At 46.7% G+C, this 10777-nt stretch overlaps 1 protein-coding gene across 1 annotated transcript; it reads right to left on the bottom strand.

Moving 5' to 3' along the window:
* Positions 1-7210: 7210 nt before the first annotated feature.
* Positions 7211-9291, bottom strand: FOXC1 (forkhead box C1). Its single transcript, XM_069217853.1, has one exon. The coding sequence runs from the start codon at positions 8842-8844 to the stop codon at positions 7441-7443; it is 1404 nt and encodes a 467-aa protein (XP_069073954.1). The 5' UTR covers positions 8845-9291; the 3' UTR covers positions 7211-7440.
* Positions 9292-10777: the final 1486 nt, after the last annotated feature.

Here is a 10777-nt window from a genome sequence, read left to right as displayed (position 1 = left end):
GCTCTCGGGGAAAGAGTGGGTTGTTATGAAATGTATTTGTGCTCTTTCTCTCGAGTTAATACTGCCCCCTGTGACAAGTGAACAATTTTTGGGATGCTTGTAGGGCACAACATGTATATAGTTTAATCGCTGTGCATGTTTTTAAAGTTTCAGAAAACAACGTATTAATTATTATTCACTTTAAATTAACCTCATGCTAAATCAATATTGAAATCCTATCTCACTATGATTTTCTGCCCTACCATTAATGGTTATTTTTCTATCATCGGAGTCTGCCAAGAATATACTCCTGTTTTCATTTACGAATACAGGATCCCACAGATTGCATTTACGGGCCACAGACACGTCTATTTACGGGCCACAGACACGTGTACCGTTTAAAGGGAAATCTCGTATTCCACCATGGGATTTCTGTCACGAGCACTGTTTTTCTGGACACATGACTCTAGCAAATCGAAAGTACAGATGCGGCCCACCTTGACACCAGACTCGTCGGAGAAGTGATATATGGAGTTATATATTTCACTTTCGGAGTTCCATTTCGACATTAACAGCTTGAACTGGTGGCGCCTCGTGAAAGTGAAATTGCCCCGTATCACATGGCATGCTATATATTATCCAATGTGTATTCCTTGATGGGGTGCATTTACATGACCCACTTTCCTGGACGGCAGCTGCTAAGTTCTTATGGTGTGACCAGTATCGAAAATCATCCTTTCACAAACGTATTTACAAACGTGCAGGAGATTGACTGGATGCGGTAGTACAAAGAATGGCGGCAGGATTTACTTTTCATTAGCTTAATACGGTGGCCAAATTGTACGAAATTACCTGTATTACCTTCTCACTAAAATGCCAACAATTATTTCCCCTATCGTTATTAGAAAAGTGTATCTACCTTGCCGATTTACTCTTTGATAACAACTGCACGTGTATCGCTCAGGAGACGCAGTGTGATAACACTGTTTCTCTGTTGTCTCCGGGGAGTACCACTGTTCAGGTGCTAGTGCCAGAACTGCTTTTCTAGTGCAGTATCGACCGAATCATATATATATTTTTGTCACGTGTTTCAATTGTAAACACGATTTTGCCTAATTTACTGAAATATGCTGATAAAATTTGCTGCGGGTTATTGGTAACAGATGTTATACACAAATCTCGGCCTGTTCACATACGATATCTATACCAGTTTTCAAATACACAACACCATAAATGAGACGGCCGACTATAAAGTTACAGTTTTTCATGTTCAGTTGTACATTTTGTTGCTCCCGTGTAGAGCAAGAGATTAATACTTGAGCCCGATGCAAAACTACACATTATCCCTGGTACCCAAGAAATCTTTTGTGCTGTGCACTACCGTTCTGTGTTAGGGATTTATACCTATAATCGGGTTGGGTATGTACACTGAAAGGAACATCTCTATATGGTATGTTCCAGATAGTTGTAGTAATAGAATTTACCCCGAAATGTGTAATGTAGCTGCTAGAAACTTCAAGGCATATATTTTAAAAAAGTCACACTTAGCTCATTTTTTTTGTTTTTAGGGATCGTTGCTACCAAAATGAGGCTGCTTTACAACTGCACTGGTCCACAGAGAGGAAAATGTAAGAGGAATAATCTAGATAAATTCACGCGGCCTACCCTGCTTTATCGCTATTCTTGTAAATTCCTTAACACAACACACTGCCTAGGTCACTTAAAACGTCTATTAACAGCATGACGCAGGTTAAGTCTGAATTATAGGAGTGCCATTGTAAGAGTAACATTAATTCAGCCAGTAAAAACGCAGTGATGATAGCCTAATCTAGACTGTTCTTGCAGATTGGTAACTACTAAAACAAAGCTGCATTGAGAAAAAAAAAATCAGACATACGATTTCTCATATTTGTATTTTAGTAGTGTTCCGTGTAATTGTTGACATTTGGTTACAATGCCGAATTATGTGTTTGCTTCCTAGAATAGTTTCCTAATATTATTTATTGATTACACCTTTTCCTTGCCCTCGGACATTGAATGCCCGTTAAATTTCCACCACTGGGATCCTAAATTCGTAGTGACCAAGATGTCTTGTGAAAATGATAGCTATTTTGTTGCTGTGTAATACAGTACTCGTTTTCTAAGCGTTAGCTTGCTCAAAACGTAAAGTAGATTAAAGTAAACCTACTAAGTGTATTGTTAAATGGAACAATTTCCAGGCAGGACACATGCAAAAAGGCAGAGATATCTGTGTTTAACTGAGTAGCCATTACCTTTTCAATGTGCTGTAACATGGTTTGCTGAAACATTTTAACCGATACACCCTATCGGTTTCTAAATCACACATTAAAAAACACAAAAGTTTTGAAAAATATAAAAAATCAAAGCTTTTTTAAAACGTGTCCCACAACTGGACCGGAAGTATTTACTATTATTCCACACTGTAGGCACCTGTCGCTGAAAACACAAATCATAGGAGCAGTCCTTTACGTGTTTTAAAGGATTCAAAGACAGTGTGACATTTTTCATTCGTTATGGAGGAATAGGTTACTCTTTCCATATCGCCAACAATCGGTCTGAGTAGTACAATTAATTTGGGGGAGCAGCATGTACTCTGTGTGCCAGTATCTCTTTGTGCACAAAAAAGTGCATTTGTTCAACAGTGTGTAATAATGCAAATTTGCTATTTTCAGTTCGATTTCCCCTCCCAAAACACACACAAATACAAGCCTGCCTCTTTCTGTCCCCTGAAAAATGATTGTATTGCTTTGATTGAGTTTTATTCCTTCCTGCCCTGGCTTAACTTTCCTTAACAGGGCATCAATCAGGGGCTAAGGCGACGTTTGTTTATCACGCGCTAGAAAGGAATGAATGGCGCTGTGGACTTGAAGACAAAGCGCGGGGCCCGCCAGAGGCAGGCACGAATAGTGGCCCGGGGATAAAGGGTCCAGCAGGAGGGACGCCTGTTCGAGAGACAACGCCGGAGGTGCAGACTCTCTGTCCGAACTTGCGAGCACACGCAGAAGTACATTACAGACCTATACTCTTAATTAGGAAACCGTGTTGGCGATCTGTAAATTATCCTTTACTTTGTAACAGTTTTAAAGTTGATTGTACATAAGAAAGCCCATGTAATATTTATTCACTGTCATCTACCTGGCACTTTCTGCTAAGGGCTATACAATTCATAAGAGTAATTTGTTTGTGTTTTCTACTGCATACGGCGGTTCCGAGCCTTTCAAGTAAGATTTAGGAAAATATGTGTTTTCTGTGTAGTATAACATGTATGAATCTCCTTCATGTTATGAAAAATAGTACACAGATGACCGTTTCTCTGTCAGCCCGTGCAACTGCGTGTTCATAAGTCATACGATCAACTAGGGCGCCCCTTACAGACCTGCCTCCTTACAATCATAGGAACAGCTTGAGGCTTCTGGTGGCGGTAACAGAATAGGAGCTCGCTGGATTTATAGTCTCTCCTATTGTGTAGCTCGTTCACGGGGGAAAGGATGAAAGTGCTTGATTAATAAATGTGTACTTTTTGTGGACGTACGTGTGCTCAAACGCCCTAGCATACACGTGTGGCTGGTGTTTGCATACACTGGTGATCGAAAAACTGTGCACAATAGGGGCCTCGTTCATTCAGGTTTATGTTATAAAACGTATGTCTGGCATGTAGAAGTATAGCCGTTTAAAATCGGAAGCATGTGCGCCGAATGGCAGTGATTATTATAATACGGAATATAAATATATGTACCCAGGTTATCTGTTCAGAAGCCTTGATAAGCCACAAATGACGAGTCTCACATACGTAAAGTATGACGTAATAAATCCATGTATGTATATTCTAGTCTCCACTTAAAATTACTATGGTGTGTTTTGAGAGTAGGCATGTCAGCGTCTTAAACATAACCCCCAAGTAAATAATATCGCCCCCGTATACCCTGCAATACACTACAGAGCACAGGTGGGCGTTTATTGTTGGAGGACGTGTACTTAAAACATTTCGCTTAGTAAAGCAAAGTGTCCGTTAATCAGATCTCTGATGGGTGGTAGAAAGATACAATGCAAAGTCAAATGTCCGTGTCGCGTATTGTGGTTCCCTTTTACAAAGGGATCTGTGGACGTCTTTATCATGAGTCAATTTAGTTGTAGGCATACCATCGAGCTAATTGAGTGCTATCTGCCTTTGCGCAGATGGTGGTTTATCGACATTCTGAGGATGAGCAGGGCGTGATATGGGGCAACCCTTCATGGGTCTCCCATCCACCTGAATGCCAGGGAATATCTGTGAGACATGGGGAGACTATGAACCCTTTGTCACATTCTGCAGGAGTCCCATGATTTTTCGCTGCGCCTCCCAGGATAAGATGAACTGTACACCCTGCGGCCGGCCTCACACCCCTCCCTGTGCATCGGGCACGATTTGCTCTGCTGCTGAGAGACCAGAAGCTCAGGAGAGCAGCTCCTCTAAATCAGAAGTGTGTGCCCTGCTTAGATGGAAACGTTATGTGCTGCCCGGTGTGTTTAAGAGCCCAGACTATCAGCACCCATGCTTTGCCACACAGTGAATAGATTAGATATTTTATATGCCCCGAGTCAGAGATCAGCATCGCCTGTGTTTATTTAAAAAAAATATATATATATTTAGTGATTTGGTCAGTTGTTATATACCAGAGGCATTAAACAGCAAGCACCAACATGGATTTAAAAACGATACTATACTGGGTGACCCGCTTACTTGACACGTTCCGGCGTGTACTGGAAACAAACCTAGTACTGGGCCTGAGTCTGTATTACTTCAGCTACCCCTACCTTTCTGTTCCTTTTACATCTATTTACATATATGATGTAAATAATGCTTGTTGTTTATAGAGATCCTTATTTGTCTTCCTTAACACGTGTTAATGCAATAATGGCGTCCTAATTGGATGATTGCCGTACACACATTTCATTTGTTCTTTTTGTGAACCAGGAAATGGAGACGTTGCTCAATTCGGATAACTACAAAGGATTGGAAGCATAAACACGAAGCAATATGTGCTTGGGTGAGTTCGCTTTCAGCTGACAAAAGCAAACTCCTGCAAAGGGCGGCATCTGAGAAACCCGAGTGGAGAATTTTCCACTGTTACAAATTGGCTGAGCCCAGAGGACGGTGTAATCTAAATGGGTGAGTAGCCAAGAGTCAAAGGGAGCTCGGCAACCGAAAAACCCCGTCAGTTCTCCTTGGTACGTTTTTAAAAAGTGCACCATACACGTTTCCAAACGATAATAAGCTATCTCGCTTGCCGCAGCGGGCCCGACCTCTTCACCTGTCCCCCTTATTCTTGTGTCGGGCAAGTGTCTTGTACACACAGGCAACAACGGAGCACTAAACATGCATGCAACGTCCGCATTAAAACTGATCCTGCATTCGTCCACAGGCACCTCTTGGTACCTGTCTGCAAAGAGGAACGGCGTTGTTGGCTGGCATCGTTCTCACACATCACGCTAACAGGTCGCCAGTCTGCTTCTGCTTTTGTATGACTTAAAGCGTGCAGACGCTTTAGGAGGCCGCTCAAGTGATGTGCATCCCGTTCTTAGAGCATGCACATAATAGCCGTTCACAAATCGATACGTCTTTACCCTGTTCTGGTGTCTAGGCCGAAAACTCTGGGGTTTTCGCAGTATCACAGTTCTGCGCTTGTTCGAGTCCTGCGTGCCCACCCCCTTGTCATGAACAGTCCTTAAAACTCTGCATTGACCATTTTACCTGCTTATTCTGGGTTAATGGAATGGGGCAGCTTCCATGAAACCTATCGTAGACGGGATTTGTTTCAATTTACCGCTGGGAGAGTTTGAAGTGGAACCTGTTTTAAAAATCAACAATGGTCTCCGGCATTGTTCGAGAAATTCACCTGTACCATCGAGGCTTTTATATAAACAGGTAAATTTATACTGGCTGAATTCTGAAAGTATCTTAAAGTGCGAGACAGTCACTTGCTCGAATTTAAAATTTAAACGCTTCTGTTTTTTGACATCTCAGCGGAAGCGGCCGGTTCAGATGTCACATCGGGTTCCCATCAGTATTCACGGTCCTGGAATCTTCCTTTGACGAGGATTCAATTTCAACAACAAGCGAGAACAATTACTGCTAAGTGTTGTCTTTAGATAAGACAGCAGTAGGGGCCTCGAGTAATCTTGAAAGTTAACCGAGGCCTTAAACATCCATAATGATATAATCACCTTTCAAAGTCTGTTTGACAGTTCAGATCATTGAGGGGGAATGGATACGGGTATTTCCTTTCGATCAGATTAGAAAAAGGGAGTGGTGTTTCAAATTATTCCTCAGTAGTGCACTGTAAATTAAACAAGGTAATGTGTATTTATTCAAACAAGAAAGTGAGAATTAGCAAACTGGACTACTAATAAACCCAATAAGTACAACATCCACCAACTTTACTTCCAGGAAAAATCGAGGAAACTTCCGTACTAAGAAACAAGCAAAACTGGCGTAGAGTGCTTTCAAGAATAGTCTGGCAGCGGGTCCAAACTATGGACGTACAGACACGATATTTGGTAACACCGTATGTGCACGTGGGCCTAGCAGTCACTTTTCACAAATCCGAGCGAACATGACCAGCGAAGTGCACTAGCAAGTCTCGCACTCTGCAGCTGTACAATGACTAGATAATACAAGAATAATCACCGTGTTTCTCCTCTCGCAAGACGAGACCCTACCTGAAGACAACCAGCTTGGCGCACAGGCAGCCGACCCCAGGCCTGATTTTCAATGCTAGTCCACTTGAATATTCTACCTCGTCGCGTGTCACCACGCAAGCACACGTGGACACAGAACGATCGATGTTCTGTAAACTGCACTCTTCCCGCCCCTTCATTATTCATATGTTTGTTCATTTACCAGTGAACTGGACTCGTTGGCCAGCATCAGAAGCCTGACTGCATGGAACGGTGCGCCTAAAAGAAAGCAATGATTGACTCCGATTGGCTATGGAAGATAGCAGACGTTCTTATTATTCAAATAGAATGGTAATTTATTAATAAACAATGCAATACTTTCGGAATATTTCCAACAAAAAGGATAAATCAATAGAATCAGGATAAATACAGTTCCCTTTTTAAACAGGTCATCGTGTTAGGTAACACAACGTCAGCTTGGAAACACTGTCTGGCGTTTGGTCCGTAACATCGAATTACAAATTAAAAATAAATTACTATTCTGCAATTTACATTTTGTAACAAGTCCTTCGCAAACGTGTCCCTTGCTTTTTTACTTTTGAAATAACTCTTAGAATACAGTATTTCTCAAAAGCTTGAAGAAACTTACGTGTTACTTGGAGTTAACACTGTTCTTTTTTTTTAACAAACCAAGACATGCTTGATGTCCCTGTACATAGTGAGTGTCTAGCGACTGTTTTGGGCTCTCCGGGTCAGAGATTGAGTTTGCAGAGCCCGCTTGTGTCAGAACTTGCTGCAGTCATAGACAAAGGCCCCCGAGGTGCGGTACAGAGACTGGCTCGAGGGGAAGGACATCTGACAGCTGCTGTTGCCGTTCACCGGGGAGTTGTTAAGGCCAAGCCGCTGCGACTCGAACATCTCCCGCACCGAGTGGAAGTTCTGCTGCTGCCCAGGGTAGGCGGCCGCCCCGGCCAGGTGGCCTAGGTCCCCCGTCTGGTTCAGGTACCAGGAGGCCAGGCGGCCCTGGTGCGGGTGGTGGCCGTCCTGGGCCGCGCCCAGGCCGCCGGCGGTCGTGGTGGTGATGGAGTAGTCGGGCAGGCCGTCGTCCACGGAGGAAGCGGCGGTGGTGGCCAGGTGGCCGGACCGCTCGCCCGAGTATAGGCTCATGGCCTGCATGTTGCAGTGGTAGCTCCCGGCGCTGGAGCTGCTGTTCTGGCTGCAGGGCGAGCTGTAGAGGGAGCCCTGGCCGGGCGAGTAGTTGATGGACAAGGAGGGGGGGATGCCAGTCCTGGGTGCGGCGAGGAGATCGCCCCCCGCGCCCTGCGGAGAGCCCCGCAGCGAGGTCATGATGTTATCCACGCTGAATCCCTGGCCGTGGTGCTGCGTGTGCTGCTGCTGGTGGTGAGGGTCGGGGCCCTCCAGGCTGAGGGAGCGGCCCGAGGGGCTGCCGCTGGAGAGGCTGCTGCTGCTGTCGGGGCTCTCGATCTTGGGCACGGGGTGGAGCGCCGGGGAGGCGGCCTGCGGGGGCGACGGGGCGCCGTTCTCCGTCTTGATGTCCTGGATGCGCAGCGGCTGCGCCGAGCCCGGCTCCGGTTGCTCCTTGGACAGAAGCGGCCGCTCCTTGTCCTCCTTGCCGGCCGGCGGCTGGGGCTCCTTGGCCGCGGCGTCCTTCTTCTTGAAGCGCCGCCGCCGGCGCAGGAAGCTGCCGTTCTCAAACATGTTGTACGAGTCGGGGTCGAGCGTCCAGTAGCTGCCCTTGCCCGGCTTCTTGTCGTCGCGGGGCACCTTGACGAAGCACTCGTTGAGCGAGAGGTTGTGGCGGATGGAGTTCTGCCAGCCCTGCTTGTTGTCGCGGTAGAAGGGGAAGCGCTCCATGATGAACTGGTAGATGCCGTTCAGGGTGATCTTCTTGTCGGGCGCGTTCTGGATGGCCATGGTGATGAGCGCGATGTAGGAGTAGGGCGGCTTCACCATGTCCTTGGGCTGCATGGGCGGTGGCGGAGCCCCGCCGTAGGGCCCGTAGCCGCGGCCCCCCGAGTACTGGTCGTGCTGCGAGTACATGCCCATGGGCGCTGCCATGCCCGTGTAGCCCACCGCCGCCGCCGCCCGGTAGTAGCTCTGCTCACCGCTCAGGTAGGGCACTACCCCAAGGGGGCTAGGGCTGGACACGGAGTAGCGCGCCTGCATGGCTGCGGCGGGCAGCTCAGCTTCTCTCCAGAGCAGCTTGCCTTAGGGTGGGGGGATCCTCTCTAAGGCCCCCCCGAGCCTCTACCAGGCCCTTTGCAAGGGCAGCGGGGAGACAGTCCAGGGTGCCCGGCCACGCCGGCCAGGCGTAGCGCCCAGCCCGGGAAACCGCACAGAAACTTTCCCAAAACTTTTCTTGCAGGATTTTCTTCCCTCTCCAGCGCGTCTTTTCCACCCAGACGAGTAAATCCAAGTGCTCAGACAAGGGACAGGAGCGGGAGGGAGAGCTGAGGAAGAGCGCAGGGCCGGCAGGCTGCGCACAGCTCCTTGTGCATGTGTCAGTGTCTGTGTGCCAGCCTTCCACAGGCGCTGCCTGCTCCGGGATGCACCGGGAAGAGAGAGACGAGGGCAAAAAAAACGGCTGAACTTTTGAGCATCCGTCACCAGGCTTAGGACTTTATTACGCGGCTCCCCGGGCCGGGCGATCCCTCCCACCGCCCCTCCCAAGAGCCAATAGGAGGCCAAGCTGAACTTGAGTCCGCGAAAAGCAGAGAGTGAGACAGGGAACCGGGGCAGCTGGCCACACACGCTCCAACCCTCCCCCGCCGCACACCGAGCCAACATGTGTGTCTGTGTGTGTCAGGCCCTCCAGCGCAGCTGTACCTGCGCAGTCCTCCTGCGCAGGGTGGGAGTCACCTGCAGGAAGGAATGCACTCAGTATTACCCCATGGTGAAAAGGGGCCCTGCGATAGAACATATCTCAATCACGGGGAAATCTCTTTATTTACAAACTTTCATGCCAGGACGCACAACTTCTGAGTTACTTGTGGCGATCTACAGGTCACGATTATAACATCCAACAAGGTCGACTCAGCCTGCCATCCTTCAGAGGTCGATAAACCCGTTCCCATTAACTTGGGGAATGCCAACACCTGTTAGGTATAGATGCGGTATTAAGTCAACTGTAAAAGGACTTCGTTTCAAATACGCATTTTTCAAAATGTAGAAGATAAGACGATTGCAGTGTATTATCTTCTTGATATTATTGACTGAATTTGCAAATAGAGTTTCACGCAGAATTTGCAAATAGAGTGACGCACATCTGCATATCAAAAGAGTGACTACCTATATATCTATCTAGCTATCTAAGAGCGCGCGCTTAAAGCAATTGAAAGTGGTATTGATGGTGCGTCTCCATGGAAGTCTTTCTCAGAGAATCATCGCAGCACGCGATAATTTGAATTTATTAAGATAAAGGTAGTGCTTGCATTTTCGAAGTGGGCAACCTCAGTGACAAACGTATATGAATTTGTTTGTGTGGACTTGAAGCAGGTGTACTTGGACTACTCTTATGTTCACGAACAACTATATTAAGGGGGTACTGCCTGGATCCGCAAGGCAGAATGAAGGGTACATATTTTCATTGTGGTCACATTCATTCATTTGACCACATTCTTCGTGAATAACCATTAAACACACATTCAGGCAAACGCAAGCGTTTAAAACATACACACAGCGTAAGGGATACACTGTGCTGTATTCAACAAGCCGCACGGCTTCCTTCGAGCGGGGTACGCGGGTGATTTTAAGCTTAAGCATTTTCACTTGAGATTCTGCGATGACTGTGGCTCAAAGGACGGTCCAGGGAAAGGAAAACGGCCATTCCCTCCCCCCAGCTAAACACACCAACAATAAGGTTTGCTACATACACCTCTATGTGATGCTGTCTGTTTAGGGTTTGAGCTAAGTTATTCAATTCCCTGGAAGATCTTTTTTTTAATGAGCAGACCCTTCTCTTCTAGCTCCTTTATTTCCGTGGCTGACACTATGCGCGTTGTAGTGCGCTCGGTGAATAATTGGCAAGACTCGGAGACATCTCACCATCCATTCAAGTTAATCGTAAAATTGCCCAGCGCCTCTCCCCTGGACAGCAAGG

The sequence above is a fragment of the Pleurodeles waltl genome, chromosome 2_1 (genome assembly GCF_031143425.1).
Source record: "Pleurodeles waltl isolate 20211129_DDA chromosome 2_1, aPleWal1.hap1.20221129, whole genome shotgun sequence".
Lineage (NCBI taxonomy): Eukaryota > Metazoa > Chordata > Amphibia > Caudata > Salamandridae > Pleurodeles > Pleurodeles waltl.
The sequence above is the reverse complement of the archived record's forward strand: the minus strand, read 5'-3'. Positions and strand labels throughout refer to the sequence as shown.

Excerpts from the sequence above, each read along its gene's own strand:
- FOXC1 (XM_069217853.1), bottom strand. The coding sequence starts at position 8,844 with ATGCAGGCGCGCTACTCCGTGTCCAGCCCTAGCCCCCTTGGGGTAGTG.